Source organism: Chelonia mydas, chromosome 4 (assembly GCF_015237465.2).
Source record: "Chelonia mydas isolate rCheMyd1 chromosome 4, rCheMyd1.pri.v2, whole genome shotgun sequence".
NCBI lineage: Eukaryota > Metazoa > Chordata > Testudines > Cheloniidae > Chelonia > Chelonia mydas.
The window spans coordinates 138,554,690-138,570,416 of record NC_057852.1 but is presented as its reverse complement, the minus strand read 5'-3'; the positions used below and the strand labels follow the sequence as shown (position 1 = coordinate 138,570,416).

The 15,727-nt window shown below is 49.6% G+C and overlaps 1 protein-coding gene across 8 annotated transcripts in view; it reads left to right on the top strand.

Moving 5' to 3' along the window:
- Nucleotides 1-15,727, top strand: part of DYSF (dysferlin) — a 300,238-nt gene that overhangs the window by 242,410 nt on the left and 42,101 nt on the right. For all 8 annotated transcript variants that reach the window (XM_043544959.1, XM_043544960.1, XM_043544958.1 and 5 more), the window contains 8 exons: nucleotides 541-696; nucleotides 2,730-2,821; nucleotides 5,878-6,048; nucleotides 6,735-6,877; nucleotides 9,778-9,917; nucleotides 12,674-12,762; nucleotides 13,172-13,267; nucleotides 15,404-15,545. In XM_043544959.1, coding sequence (XP_043400894.1) covers nucleotides 541-696; nucleotides 2,730-2,821; nucleotides 5,878-6,048; nucleotides 6,735-6,877; nucleotides 9,778-9,917; nucleotides 12,674-12,762; nucleotides 13,172-13,267; nucleotides 15,404-15,545 — 1,029 coding nt within the window. The remainder of the gene's footprint in view (nucleotides 1-540; nucleotides 697-2,729; nucleotides 2,822-5,877; nucleotides 6,049-6,734; nucleotides 6,878-9,777; nucleotides 9,918-12,673; nucleotides 12,763-13,171; nucleotides 13,268-15,403; nucleotides 15,546-15,727) is intronic.

The following is a 15,727-nucleotide window of genomic DNA, read 5'->3' as shown; positions in this document are numbered from 1 at the left end:
CAGGGCTCTGGGCTAAGGGGCTGTTTAATTGTGGTATAGACGTTCAGGCCCGGGCTGGCATCTGGGCTCTAGGACTCTGCTAAGGGGGAAGGCCCCTCTTGCGTGCCCGAGTCAGCTGGCATGGGCCAGCCATGGGTGTCTAACTGCAGCGTAGACTTACCCTTTGGCATCACTTTACCAATCTACTACTGACTCGCGGCCCCCTCTGGGTTGAAACACCGCGGCTGTTTAACAGCTTTAGGACAGGAAGTGAAGGATCGCGCCTGCATTCAGTGTGGCACTCTGTCCCCCTCTGGTGGTGTGCGGGACACAGAAAGAAGCTGCGGAGCTTGCTGTCTCTTTAGCTCAGGCAGCAGAAGGGTACACGTAAAGATGCTGAGGTTCCATCCTTCCTGCTGACGTCCTGCCTGGGGATGTGGTGTTACACAAGCAGCATTGCACTGATTTGCCCTGAGTTCAGTCACACAGTTGCCAGCTGTTAGCATTTGTAGTGTAACACGCCCGTATGAGCACACATGTGGATGCTCAATGTCTTTTCAGGGCTCGTTCAAAATGTACCCCCTCCCGGATGACCCAAGTGTGCCGGTCCCACCACGCCAGTTCCATCAGCTCCCAGCCAAAGGACCCCAGGAGTGTCTCATCAGGGTCTACATCATCCGTGCCTTTGACTTGCAACCCAAGGACTCCAATGGAAAGGTATCCTTCAGGGGAGCATCTGGGAGATGTGGCAATGAGGCTGAGGGCGGAAATCGCGGAGTGGACTTCCATGGCCTGTGGCAGAAACACCCTAAAAAATGGGGGAGGGGGCACAGGTGCCTGAACCATCCCTTCTCCCTGGGGCCTCGCCCTTGTACCACCCATTCCCCCTGAGGCCCTGCCCTTGTTCCGCCCCTTTCCCCGAGGCCACGCCCTCACACTGCCTCTTCCTCCGAGACCCCGCTCTTGTGACGCCTCTTCCCCCCCAGGACCCCAACCCCGCTTGCTTCTCTCTGCCCCCTCCCCCTGTCGCTCACTTTTCTGGCCTTGGCATCTAGGAAGAAACTAACACCAACTTGCTCTTCAAAGTGCTTTTTCCATGGTTCTGAAGCCCCAGGGCCTAAGCTCTCCTGTATTGTTGTTGGGCTTTTCAATAGGGCGGGATGCAATATCCAAATTCATTTCTGGCCAAAATTTCAAAGGAAGCAAAAATTACCTTCAAAAATTTTTTTTTTGCAGAAATCTTCAGAAACACCCTTTTTTGTTTTTTTTTGGACAAAAATTTAAAATGAAAAGAAAATTGTTTTTGGTTCAAACGAAAAATTTCCATTTTGTTTCTGCTTTTAAAAATGACAAAAAACATTTTCTGAAACTCCCTCCCCCCTCGCCCTGGAAATAGTTAAAAAATGGAGAGAAGGAAAGGGAGGAAAAACCAAAAATGAAAATCGATTTTTTTTTTCAGTTTTCAAAAACTGAAATGAAACAAAAACTTTCCTTTCCATAGAGGAACTTTCCTTCAAAGAATTTCAGTGAAATCAGAAGTGTTTTGGGTGGGAAAGCCATTTTCTGTCAAAAAAAGAAATCATTAAAGGTTCAACCGTCTCCCCTTCCCAGCATGCTCTGATTCTTCCTGCCTGATGCAGCCAGGAGAAAACTGGCCGCTTCTTACTCAGTGCCTGTGCTCCTTGTGTGTCTTTGAGTTACGTCTTCCGACTTAGCTAACCGAGGGCTTCTCCATCCTTCCCTTGTAAAAAACTTGTGGGACAGTGAAAACGCCCTGAGGATCTCAGCATGGGTTCTTCCCCTCCACACTGGAGTCCCCGGCTATTATCTCCCTGGGAGAAGGCCATTTGCTGATCTGAAACAAAGTAAGGGGATGTGTCCCTTTAAGAGTGGGGTCATGCATAGTGTAACCCACAAACCTTCTGGGTGTGGTGCTCTGTCCCATCTAGTGGCAAGAAGACGACTTAGAGCTTCATGAGTCTGCTACAGCGTTAGCTAAAGGTCACGTGGCTTTTAGCTCATGCAGTAGAGGTTCACGCATTTAGCTCCAGAGGTCCCAGGTTCAATCCTGCCCACTGACGACCAAGGTCTGTCGGTGTTACATAAGCACTGACTTTGATTTTTCCCCAGGGGTGCTCCACCCCTGCTCCGCCTTGAGGCCCCGCCTCACTTTGCCCCCTTCCCAGAGGCCACACCCTTGCTCCGTCTCTTCCTGCCCCTGCTCCAACCCTCCCTTGAGGACCTCGCCACTCACTGCTCTCCACCCTCCCCCAAGTGCCTCCCCCAGCCGCCAAACAGCTGATTGGCGGCCCTGCCAATCAGTGGTGGCTGCTGGGTGCTGATCACCCACTATTTTTTCCCCATGGGTGCTTGAGCCCCAGAGCACCCATGGAGTCGGCGCCTGTGGGGTAATGAGATCTTCAAGGCAACTCTGTTAAGCCCCTTCCATGCTGCCCCCTCGGTTGCTCATCCCCACGGCCTGTCCGTGCGCATGCAAGGCCTGGCACAGGGGTCGCAGCTGGATCAGCCAGCGCTAGCACCTTTGGGAATTTGTTCTGAACAGCAAAGGGCCAGATTCCGCCCCCCCTTGCTGATGTGGGGTGTTACTCAAGGGTCTGTTCATGGAATAAGGGGTTGATCCATATGACTAAGGGTGGCAGAATCTGCTCCTTAGTGATTAGTATTGTTGTTGAAGATGAGTCTGTAGCAGCCCCACCTCCTCTGTTGTTTCTTTCCTCCTGTCTCTGTAGTGTGACCCCTATGTGAAGATTTTGGTGGGAAAGAAATCCATAAATGACCAGGACAATTACATCCCATGCACGCTGGAGCCTGTCTTCGGAAAGTACGTTTCTCTTTCGCTTCAGTTCCAGATGGGGATGGTGGGACTTGCCTCCCAAGGCAGGATCACAAGCAGACCAGAAGGAGCAGGAAAGGGAGAGGAAGGCAAAGGCTGGTGTCAGAGAGCACAGATGGTCTTGTGACTAAGGCAGTGCTTTGGGACTTGCAAGGTTTTAGTTCAGTTCCTGACTCTGTGGCTCTCCTGGGCGAGTCATTTACTCTCTGTTCTTTGTCTGTGAAATAGCGGTAATAATGCTACATAAGAACGGCCATCCTGAGTCAGGCCAGTGATCCATCGAGCCCAGCATCCTGGCTTCCGACAGTGGCCGGTGCCACGTGCTTCAAAGGGAATGAACAGACCAGGGCGGTTACTGAGTGATCCATCCCCTGTCATCTAGTCCCAGCATCTGGCAGTCAGAGGTTTAGGGAGCATAGTTTTGCATCTCTGATCATCTTGGCTAACAGCCATTGATAAACCCGTCCTCCATGAACTTATCTCATTCGTTTTTGAACCTGTGTTATACTTTTGGCCTTTAAAACATCCCCTGGCAACCAATTCCACAGGTTGGCTGTGCGTTGTGTGAAGAAGTACTGCCTTATGTTTGTTTTAAACCCGCTGCCTGTTAATTTCATCAGGTCACCCTGGTTTGTGTGTTATGCGAAGGGGTAAATAGCACTTCCTTGCTCACTTTCTCCACACCTTTCATGATGTTATAGACCTCCGTCAGTTATTTGCATTGTGTCTTTAGCGCTATAAGGCCTTCAGCTCATGGGCCATCCCTTTACTATGTGTTTGAATGGCCCATAACACAATGCTGATCTGCTCTCAGTTAGGGCATTAGATGCTACCATGATACATGTAATAATACGAACTCGGCTGTCCACAGCAAGCTCCTCAAGCCGAGGGTAGGGTCTCTTTTGCCAGGCTTGGCTTCCAGCCAAAGACCAGTCTAGACAGAGTTCTGCACCTACCACCCCGTCGCGAAGACGAGACGGAAAACCCAGGTCCCGGCTGCTCATGCCTATTAAAGCTCCCATTTCACAAGAATAACCCTGGGATCCTGGCTGTTTTCCAGCTTGGCCAATTACGATTTGCTGACCTGAATTCCTCCTGCTGCTTTAATGGGAGGCACAATCACTCACTTCCCCTCCTAAAAGCTGCTGCAGAGTGGTGGGAGCGCTGTTAAAAGGGCATCGCATTCCACCGTGGAGGCAGCCACGTTTCAGCTGCAGGTGAAGTGACTCCCAGACACGATGGGCCAGATCCTGGCCTTCGGTGTAAACCAGGACTGACTCCACATGGAAGTCAGTGAAGATCAGTGAGGTAAGGCCAGCGTGAGTGAGATGAGAACAAGGCCCATCCTAATGCTTGTGCATGTGTGTATATGATGTAAAGGGAGAGTGAGGACCATCTCCATTGACTTCAGCAGAGCTCTATCAGTTTACATCAGCTGAGGATTTGGCCCCAGTGACTCCAATGGAGCTACACCGATTTACACCAGCTGGGGAGCTGAGCCAGAGAGTTTAGGAAATTCTTTGGGATGCTTCTGGAAGAAAGACACCCTCCCACCCGCCATTTTAAAGTAAGGTATTATAAGAACATAAGAACGGCCATACTGGGTCAGACCAATGGTCCATCTAGCCCAGTCTCCTGTCTTCCGACAGTGGCCAATGCCAGGTGCCCCAGGAGGAATGAACAGAACAGGGAATCATCAAGTGATCCGTCCCCTGTCGCCCATTCCCAGCTTCTGGCAAACAAAGGCTAGGGACACCATTCCTGCCCATCCTGGCTAATAGCCATAGATGAACCTATTTTTAACCCGGTTATAGTCTTGGCCTTCACAACATCCTCTAGGAAGGAGTTCCACAGGTTGACTGTGCATTGTGTGAAGAAATACTTCCTTTTGCTTGTTTTAAACCTGCTAATTTAATTTGGTGACCCCTAGTTTTTGAGTTATGAGAAGGAGTAAATAACACTTCCTTCTTTACTTTCTCCACGCCAGTCATGACTTTATAGCCCTCTAGCATCTCCCCCCTTAGTCGTCTCTTTTCCAAGCTGAACAGTCCAACTCTTATTAATCTCTCCTCATACGGAAGCCGTTCCATACCCCTAATAATTTTTGTTGCCCTTTTCTGAACCTTTTCCAATTCCAGTATATCTTTTCTGAGATGGGGTGACCACATCTGCACTCAGTATTCAAGGTGTGGGCATATCAGGGATTTATATAGAGGCAACATGAGATTTTCTGTTTTATTATCTATCCCTTTCTTAATGATTCCCAACATTCTGTTCGCTTATTATTCTGGGGCCACTATTCACGAGTGATCCCCAGCTCTCCTCTAGTTGCTTTCCATCTGTAGATCGCAAAGCGAGTCAGGACCATTTCCCATTTTGTGGATTGGGAAAGTGAGGCACAGGGAGGGAAAGCAGGCTTGCTCAAAGTCACACAGAACGTCAGCAGCTGACCTGGGCATAGAACCAGGGTCTCCCAGGGCCCAGTCCAGTAGCTCATTGCTCTGATCAGCCACGGTGAGGCAGTGGTGAGACAGGCAGGCTGATAAGCCTGCGTTGTTCTGTCATGTGATGGAGGGTGGAAGACATGAGGTCTGTTTCCACTGGCTTGTCTGTCCTAAGAGGTGATCAACAACAGACCCCGGGGAAAGCCACTCGCCCCCAGTTCTTCTCTCTGTCGTGGGTGGTTGTGCCTTATGGCTGGAGCAGGAGTCGCTAATCAGGAATTGGAGCCCAGGGTCAGAACCGGAGTCAGAGGCCAGCTGCCAGAGCCAGGGTCACAGGTGAGGAGTCGGAGCTGAGGAACAGGACCGGCTCACCTGTATGAGGGCTGGGAACAAGCAGGCACAGGAGCTATCGCAACGCTGGGCGAGTGCTTTGAGCAGCCACTGAACTGCTGCTGCTGGGCTCAAGAGCCGGTCTGCTGCCTCTTCCCACCAGTCAGGAGGTGCACCCATCAGGCAGCCGACGCCAGGCCAGCTGCCCAGAGACTGGCTCGGCTGCAGGCCCCGATCCCTGACACTCTCTTGCTTTTCCCCTTTCCACAGGATGTTTGAGCTGACCTGCACTCTGCCTTTGGAGAAGGACCTGAAGGTCACTCTCTACGACTATGACCTCTTGTCGAAGGATGAGAAGATTGGCGAGACCGTCATAGACCTGGAGAACCGGTTCCTGTCAAAATTCGGTGCCCGGTGCGGCCTGCCCCAGACCTACTGCATGTAGGTACTTCTGATAGCTCAGGTGGCACTGAACTGCCCTGTCGGGGAGACGTGGCTGGGTCAAGGAGGGAAGATACCCAGCACCATCCTGGGCACCTGCATCTGTTGTGGTATCAGCACACCGACATGCCCAGGAGAGGCGCTCCCAGGGGAGCTTTGTGTCAGAACATCACCGTCACGCCATGTGATGCCTCCTGGGCCCTGCGTGGCTGGTCCCAAAACCCCAAGGGCTTGCCACGAGCACGTGGGAGTCACCCTGCCAAAACCAGGGTCATCCTGCAGATATTGGGATGGGGGGAAGTCCCTACAGCTTGAAATGTCTCAGCCAATGGGGCTCCCCCCATCTCCGCTGGGAGACGGTCAGGTCCAGCCTGAGGTTTCCTCTGCCTATTCTGGGGGAGATTCACCCGCAGGCAGGGTGAAATGTGCTGTGTAAGGCCGTAACGAGGATCCCACTGTGCCTAGGTCTGTCCCCTGGAACAGCTCCTCTCCCGCCGTGCTGCTTCCACCCGCAGCTCCTTGCTGGCTCTTAGAGTTCAGTTTGGGTTTCTTTAAAAAATACCCTGGCCTCATTCGCCCCCGCTGCAGTTCTGCCGCAGCCCCGGCAGTTGCCCCAGGAACAGTCGTGGCCCTTGGAGGTGGGGTGTATTTTACAACACTTTGTTCTTACTAACGTCTCGCTTCAGTTCTGGACCCAACCAGTGGCGAGACCAGCTCCGACCTTCCCAACTGCTCCATCTCTTCTCCCTGCAACGCAACTGCAAAGCTCCCATCTACAAGCCAGACCGGGTCATATTCAGGGAACAGGAGTACATCCTCTCTGAGTTCGGTAAAGGAGTCTCCTCACATCCATAAACCTTTCCCACTGCCCCTCCTGATTATTGCACTGGAGACTGGCAGAATGTGAAACAGGGTAGCGAAACTGATGGGTGAAGATGAACAGTCGAGCTGATTTACAGTGACAGCTTCAGCTCATGTTGTCTCTGCTCTGAAAACCCACATGGCCAGCCCAAAGGAGCCACCAGCATTATAGAATCTGGATTGCTCCTATCAGCTCCTCGAACTGCAGCACAGATTGAGGCCCTATTGTGCTAGGCACTGTACATACACATAGGGCCAGTCCCTGCCCCAAAGAGCTCACCGGCTAAACAGATTAGACAGCCCAAGAGTGGGAGAAAGGACGAATGGTGCTGTTTTTATAGAGGTGGAACAGAGAGATGAAGTGACTTTCCCAAGGTGCTGTAGGGAATTCTGTGGTATACTCAAGAATTGAACCCAGAACTCCAGTTCAATGCCTTAACCACAAGGCCATCCTTCCATCAGCTTAATACCTTCTGTAACTGTAGCAAACCATGGCCAAACGCATATAGACACCGCTCTCATCAGGAGGAATTAGAGCCTGGGCCTTCAGCTGCACAAATGCAGGCCTTTAGCCCTTGAGCTGCAGAAAATCTGCCACAGCATGGAGGTAGCAGGCTGCTGGACTTGCTGGGTATAGCCACGAGAGGGCGACAATATCACATACACCAGGCCAGCGTAACACACCCTTACTTTTATCATCATACAGCTTGAAAGGCAGAAGCATTGTAACTACAACCGTGTGTGCCCAGGTGGCCACCTCTGATTTCGAGGGCAATCCGCTGTGGTATACACACGAATGGCATTTCTGTGCATGGTTGAAATCTACCAGGATTCACCATCTTGCCAGGAGGGTGGAATTCCTCCTCTTTGGACTCAAAACGGTGCATTTCTGTCCAGCCGAAGAGGCGAAATCGCACCATGCAAATATGTAGGGGTGCCGAAAGGTGTCAGTTTCCTCATAAGGTCTGACAAGCACAAAGGGTTGTGTGATCACGCAGCTGCGCTTTGCTTGCACGGGCTGAGAGTGGTGCAGCGGCCTGGGGTACGCAGCAGAGATACAAAGCACTCCCAAATGTGTTAGGGTTTTGCTGCACAGACCCCGCTTGGAAGGAGCTAGGAAGCAGCCACTTCTTCACAGCCTCCTGCTCTGCGTCAGGTTTTCGCCAAGTGCTGGAGAGGTGTTAAGTTGAGGGGGGCTCGTCTCTCCCCACCCCAGCCTGCCTTTCACCTTGCTTTCTTTTAATGGCAATCACTTCAAAACCAGAACAAAGCTTGGGGGTTTGACCTCAGCGAGATCTGGAAACCAGCTGTGTGTGCAGAGCAGTGTCAGATGTGAACCTGGCGGGGCATAAAGTGAAGCCATTAAATACGAGAGCAGGGGTTTTACAAGCATTGTGCCCAGACCATTATTTCATAACCCCCACATTGTTGGTTTCAGAGAGAGGTTTTTATTTCTGAGCCTCACACACGTACACACCCAAGCCAGGTTTCCAGGGCTTGGGACGAATCCCATGTGTATGAAGTTTAACCACTTCAAGGCACTGCCAAGAAAGAAGCTGGGATATATCACCTGAAAACAGCAGAGCTGTAATAATATTGATATAGCGCATTTCATTTCAAAGGCCCTCAGGGTACTTTGAACCGACTCTCAGCTCTGCTGAAATGCAGCCACCTCTGGAGTGGAGGACTCCAGCAAATCAGTGCATAGATATGTGGAGAGGGAAAGTTTTGGGTGAGGACAACTGGATACACTCCCTCCTCTTCCATAAAATGATGAGGGATCTTTAATGTCTGTGCAGAGCAGAGCAGGACCATAGTTGTTAGATCTTGTCCAATAATAGCAGACAATGCACCTTTTCCCAAGGTTAAGGGACGGAGAAGGGAGCTGTGACTGAAACGTGATTCAGAAGGTAGGAAGCTTCTGGCATTCATTGCACGAGGGTCAGCAGAGGTCGGCACAATGGAGGAACGTTCTGTGCTGGCCTCTTGTGAAAATCTGATCAGAAATATCACAGGGGGCAAATGGGTGTTTGTATGTAATCACTAGGGGCCCAATTCACCTCTCCAGTGGTTAGGACGTTAACCTGGGACTTGGGAGACCTGGGTTGGATTCCCTGATCTGCCACAGACTCCCCGTGTGACATTGGGCCAGTCACTTAGCCTCTCTGTGTCTCAGTTTCCCCATCTGTACAACGGGAACAGGGCCCTGCCCTGTCTCACGGGGTGTGTGTGAGAATAAATAAAGTAAAGTGTGTGAAATGCTGTGAGATCTACTGATAAGTGCTATGGAAGAGCTGAGTTGCTCCTTATTCAGATCAATGCCAGGAGAGAAGACCCTGACCCGGGTACAAGCTGTGATCTCACTGGTTTCAGCAGTGCCCCTCCGCGGCCCTCGGCATGTTAGAAAGATGGGTTAAACTGACCCAGTTTGAACAATGTTGATCAAACCTTAACAAAAATATATGCAGACCTCCGAGCAAACTCCCCCAAATGGTCCCGTTCACCTTCCCATCTCCAGCCACTCTACCCTAAACCAGCGCTGCCAGTGCGGCTTTTTATCAGATGCGGGACCTGGTGGGACAAAGAGGGCTGTGGCTTTCAGAGCTGAGCATCCCTTACCAAGCATGCCCCCATCTGTCCCCCTCCAGCCAGCTCCCTCCTGGTCCAAGCAGCAGGCTGCTAGCTCATGTGCCCCAGATTGTCACAGCGTCCATGGGACGGGCTTCTGGACTCACGCTGACCCAGGGTAGTCCGTGGAGTGACCCAGGGGTAAGCCGCAGTGTGAGATCAGAATCGGGCCCCGGGTCGGTGATGGAGCCATGAAGGGCATTCAGTAACCTCGCTCGCTGTCTGATCTCTCTGTGGCAGAGGATGGCAAGCCCCTCAACCCGCACCTGGGAGCGCCGGAGGAGCGGCTCGCCCTGTACGCGCTGCGGAAGCAGGGCCTGGTGCCTGAGCACGTGGAGACGAGGCCTCTCTACAGCCCGCTGCAGCCTGAAATTGAGCAGGTAGGAGCCACAGGGCATGTCAGTGACCAAGCCTGAAACAGAGCTTTTCTACTGGTCCAGCAGCAGCCTGCTCAGAAGGGGCCCCTGGCAAAGGATCTGCCATGCATCACGGGTTCATACTGGGCTGTCAAGGATCAGGCTTCTGATGACCCTGGCAGTGCCTTTCTACGCCATGAGCAGCTGCATCTTGTGCATGCATCCACCAGGGGGTGCTAGGCTTCCCCTGTGTATCAAACAAGAACCAATCATGGCCTGATCCCGCAAAGCGTCCCTCCTGCAGAGTAATCCCATTGGACAGGTGGCCTTGCTGTCAGTGAGGACTGCTTGCTGTGTGGACAGGGATTGCAGGAGGTGGCCGTGGTTATGAGTGCGTGATGCCCGAATAGATCCATCACACAGATTTCCACCAAACTCTTCGGACCAGCGCTAGTCTATAACCCACTAAGTAACGATGGGCACTTCCGTAGTACTGAGCAGACAGTGATGCCTATAACACCCTGGGAGCAGACTATTGCCTGCCCTTTGCAGATGGGAAAACAGAGGCGGGGATGTGGGTTAAAGACTTTCTCATGGCCACAGAGGCGCTTTCAGGTTTAAGACCTAGCATTTCCTGGCCACGCTGTCTCTCCAGCCACTTTATTCCCTCTGGTGGAGCACGCTGACTACAATAGCACCTGAATCTTATTTACTGGTGTGCCAATAGCAGGCTCTGCTCTGTTACAGCAGCCTTTAGAGAGGCCAGCTGAGGTCGGGCTGTACAAACACATAGCGATAGACACTGTCTGCCCCAACAAGCTCACAATCTCAATAGAGAAGGATTACAGGACAAAGAGATGTGCAGGGACTTGACTGGGGTCATGCAGCAGGTTAGTAGGTGAACCAAGATTAGAACCCAAGGCTCAGTCCTCTAGGCTGCACGACATTGTTGTAGACACAACAGCAGAAGAGATGGTCCTTGGCCTGCGGAATTTATAATCAGACTAAACACTGTTCTGTTAACTCCTTTCTAAACATTGTTTCAGAGTAGCAGCCGTGTTAGTCTGTATTCACAAAAAGAAAAGGCGTACTAGTGGCACCTTAGAGACTAACCAATTTATTTGAGCATAAGCTTTCATGAGCTACAGCTCACTTGAAGTGAGCTGTAGCTCACGAAAGCTTATGCTCAAATAAATTGGTTAGTCTCTAAGGTGCCACTAGTCCTCCTTTTCTTTTTTCTAAACGTTGTACTGCCCGTGCGGGCGCTGCGTACTTTTGGCTAGAACTATGATGAGCAGAGTTGTTTTTTCTGGTCTCCCCTGGTGAGCAGAACCAGAAATCTTGGGAAGAAGCCTGAGCTCAGGCGGTTGGATAAGTCTTGAAGGATCTTCCAGATCTTGGGCAGTTTGCCCATTGCCACCCCCACAGAACTAATGTGGACCAAATCCCGAGAAGCGCTGGTTCCATGGAAGTCAAGCAGGTTGCAGGTACTCAGCACCTCTCAGGATTTGTACCAAGGATCAGTAGAAGGATTCACTCTGGCTCTTCTCATCAGTTGTGAAGAAACTGGGCCCAGGGAGTCCACGGGGCAGCTCGACTGGAGTTCCCAAAAGGAAGGCCCTGGCCCACTGTTTTAAAGCTAGGAGATAGAATGTGTGCACCTGTTTCCAGTAAGTTATACGCTGGGCTTTCAAAGGGCAGGTCTACACTAGAAGTGTCTCCTGCTGACATAGCGCTGGTGTGGACAGCGTTTAGGTTGCTGTAACTTGTGTTGTTCAGGGGATGTCTTTTTCACACCCCTGAGTGATGTAAGTTAGATCTGCTTAAGCGGTAGTGGAGACCTGCCCAAAGTTTGCTACTGTTTCCTGTTGCAAGAAGATTTTTCATGGCCTCCCCCCACCCCAAAGCCATTTATGATGGGCTGATTTTCAAAGTCAATAAGTTTTATGCCCTTGACACTGCACAGAAAGTATATCTTTATCACCACCCACTGGTATTTAACAGTTAAAGTGACAACCTTAAAAAAAAAAAGAAAAACAAACCTCTAAGCAGATTTCAGTAGGATCTCTGCAGCACGGGAATATAAAGCAACTGGAAAATGGAGTCAGATGTCCCTAGATTCTTCCTTGCACCCATTCCCAACAACATCAAAAAGTAACAGGCCAGATCCCCAGCTGGTGTTAATCGATCTAGCACCATTGAGTCAATGAAGCTACTACACCCTTTGACACCAGCAGAGCATCTGGCCCAATGTAGGTAGATTCAGTCATAGAGTTTAAGGCCAGAACACACCATTACATCATCTACTTTGAGCTCCTCTGTATCCCAGGCTTGTACATTTCACCCAGGTATTGAGCCCAGTAACTTGTGTTTGGCTAATGAGTATCTTCCAGAAAGAGATCCAGTCTTGATTTGAAGACATCAAGAGATGGAGGGAGAATCCATCACTTCCCTTGGTAGTTTGTTCCAATGGTTAACCACCCTTACTTCAAAATGGGGGCCTTCTGGAAGCTAAGCCAGACGGTTCTTGCTCAGCCTCTCTCTATTAAATGAAAGAGCCGTTTCGTACGCTGTATGTGCTCCCCAGGAGGGTACTTTGCTTCAGCTCCCAGATCTGTTTGCTGAAATAAGAAGTGGGCTCCTTGCCATTGTCGAAAATAAATCTCCTCCTGCCTTTGAGCTCTTTCATTGTTTCGAGTCGATATTTCCATGAACACATCAAACAAGGAGAGTGACGTTAACCCAGTTCCTAGACCTCACAGCTGTTTGTTTCATTACAGGGAAAGCTACAGATGTGGGTAGACTTGTTTCCGAAGTCTCTGGGTCCGCCTGGACCTCCGTTCAACATCATGCCGCGCAGAGCAAAGAGGTGACTTGGCTTTTGTTTCTTGCTGGTGTGTGAGCTCCCTGTCTGGGATGCTGATGGAATAGACCACATTATCTGCTCACTTTTACACAAAGAAATAGTGGCTGCTTGCACGTTCTGCCCAGGGAATCGTTATGCACATGTCAGAGGAGATATGAGTGCTTGGAGCGTTCTCCTGCCCTAATTGCCTACAGCCATATGCTTCTAAAGCATCCTTTAGCCCAAACTCTCCTGGGTGACTTTACACCCAGGGAGATTTCTCAGATGAGTGAAAGTTACAGGATCAGACCCTTTGCATCTGAGCTATTCTGCAAACAAGCTGCCTTTAAATATAGCCTTAGCTTCCTTCCATTTTAGACCACGGTTTTTATTCCATTCTGATGTCTCGGTGTGTGGTGGGGGGATATTTCAGGTTCTTCTTGCGCTGCATTATCTGGAACACCAAAGACGTGATCCTAGATGACCTCAGCATCACTGGAGAGAAGATGAGCGACATCTACGTGAAAGGGTAGGCGATCCCGCTGCTTCAGGCTATGTTAGTGATGTGTCAATGTGTTACAGATCAGCAAGGAAACAGTTAACTATTGCGACATTCAGGTGGTCTTCATTCGGCATCTGAGTGAACCCCTCACTGAGATAAATGGGGCAAGTTCACACCTCTGCGAGCTGTTGTTCCAGGCTCTTTGCAAACACCAGTGCATTAGCTACAGTCACTTCGCATTTCTGCAGTTTTCTTTGCAACCATAACAGCTGAGATTCTGAAGGACAAGATAGCAACTTGAGAGAGGTGCTAGTATGTTGTATTGCTGGATACCAGCCCAACTGAAGCCTCATCCATGGCATGGATTATGCATGTGTTGTATACAGAGCTAGTCTTGTTTACATAGCTGCCTTTTTGAAATTCCTTTTCCTGGACAAAAATGTGGCAGCTGGCAGTAACTCCTCTGGCACGTTTTCCCTTCTCTGTCTGACTCCATTTATGTTTTATCTTGTGTAAAATAGTGCGATCACAGCCAAGGGAGTTACTTATTTTGTACGTTCTTGGTTTTATGAACAGGAAGAGGGAGGATTTTGAAACAGACTGTAAATCCCTTTTTTACAATCCCAATTTTCCTCCTGTAAATCCAAAATGCACACGGCTTACCTGGTATTCGCATCAAGTTCATTGTTGTCAATTCTAGCCAAGAGGTTCCATACGTTTTGGAGCTTGGAATTCGCAGAGTAGGGCGGGGTGGCATTGGGGAAGTGGGAATATCTAATGTTTGATCAAGCCCCCCCCCCCGCCTGGTTTTTTATCATTCCCAACAAACATACAGATCACCCATTGCTGTAAATGAGCTAAATGCTTTGCCCAACCATCATTTGCCATGTCTTCCCAAGATGGGGTAATCAACATTCCTGCATGACACTGGCTCCTATAAAGCCAATCCCACATGACACATAAGTGATTTGGCACTATGCCCTGTGGTACAAAGGCACCTCTGTCACAAGTCAGACTAGTGACTATGTGTGACTCCTAGTTGTCCTCCTAACTAGAGCTCAGAGGCTACTGTGATGGGCTGGGTCCTTAGAAGCAGGCAGATGAGATAGATCACAATCAGGGCCCTAATACCTCAAATAAATAGCAGTGCGTTTTGTTTGCAAGAAGCTAAACTGCTATTTATTATCTGTATCAAAGAAGCACCTAGAACCCCAACAGAGACCAGGGCCCCATCGTGCCAGGCATGATGGTCCTGTGTTAGCATCAGTACAGATATGTCTACAAATACATTAAGGACTGTTACAAAGAGGACGGTGATCAATTGTTCTCCATGCCTACTGAAGGTAGGACAAGAAGTCATGGGCTTAATCTGCCGCAAGGGAGATTTAGGTTAGCTACTAGGAAAAGCTTTCTAATGTAAGGATGGTTAAACACTAGAATAGGCTTCCAAGGGAGGTTTGTGGAATCCCCATGACTGGAGTTGTGAAGAACAGATTAAACAAACAGCTGTCAGGGATGATCTAAGCTTACTTGATTCTGCCTCAGCGCAGGGGGCTGGACTTGACGGCCTCTGAAGGTCCCTTCCAGCCCCACATGTCTATGATTCTATGGCAAGGAGATTTTTTTATTTTTAATTTTGTATTAAATTTTATACTAAATAAATGTATAATTTTGTATTAAAATTTCCTACAGAAAGTTATTTTGCAATTACTGACCAAAACTGTCAAAGCTAAAGTTAGGCTCCTTTATGTAGGTAGGTCCCAGGTCATTTAGGACTTTGTAGGTCAAAAACAACATCTTAAAACCAGTTGGAAACCAACAGGCAACCAGTGGGCAATATGCCAATCATTATTCCTTCAAAAAGAAAAGGAGTACTTGTGGCACCTTAGAGACTAACAAATTTATTTGAGCATAAGCTTTCGTGAGCTACAGCTCACTTCATCGGATGCAACTCACGAAAGCTTATGCTCAAATAAATTTGTTAGTCTCTAAGATGCCACAAGTCCTCCTCTTCTTTTTGCGGATACAGACTAACACGGCTGCTACTCTGAAACCTGTCATTATTCCTTCAGTCATCTTTATATCTGCACCCATCAGTTTTGAGTGAGTTGCTCAAAGATCCTTTGTTTTCATTTCATTATTCAGTGCCTTTGTATTTTGCAGCTGGATGATTGGCCACGAGGAGAACAAACAGAAGACCGATGTGCATTACCGGTCTATGGGAGGCGAAGGGAATTTCAACTGGAGATTTGTCTTCCCCTTTGACTACCTTCCCGCTGAGCAAGTCTGTCACATTGCTAAAAAGGTGAGCTTCTTACATCCGCCTAGTTATAGTCCTTGGGGGACTGACTATGCGTCTTGTTAGAGACAAGGTATTTGTGGTAATATCTTCTACTGGACCAACATTTGTTGCTGAAAGAGAAAAGCTCAGAAGCATGGTCCAGTAAAAGAATTACCTCATACATCTGGTCTCGTATCCTGGAACCA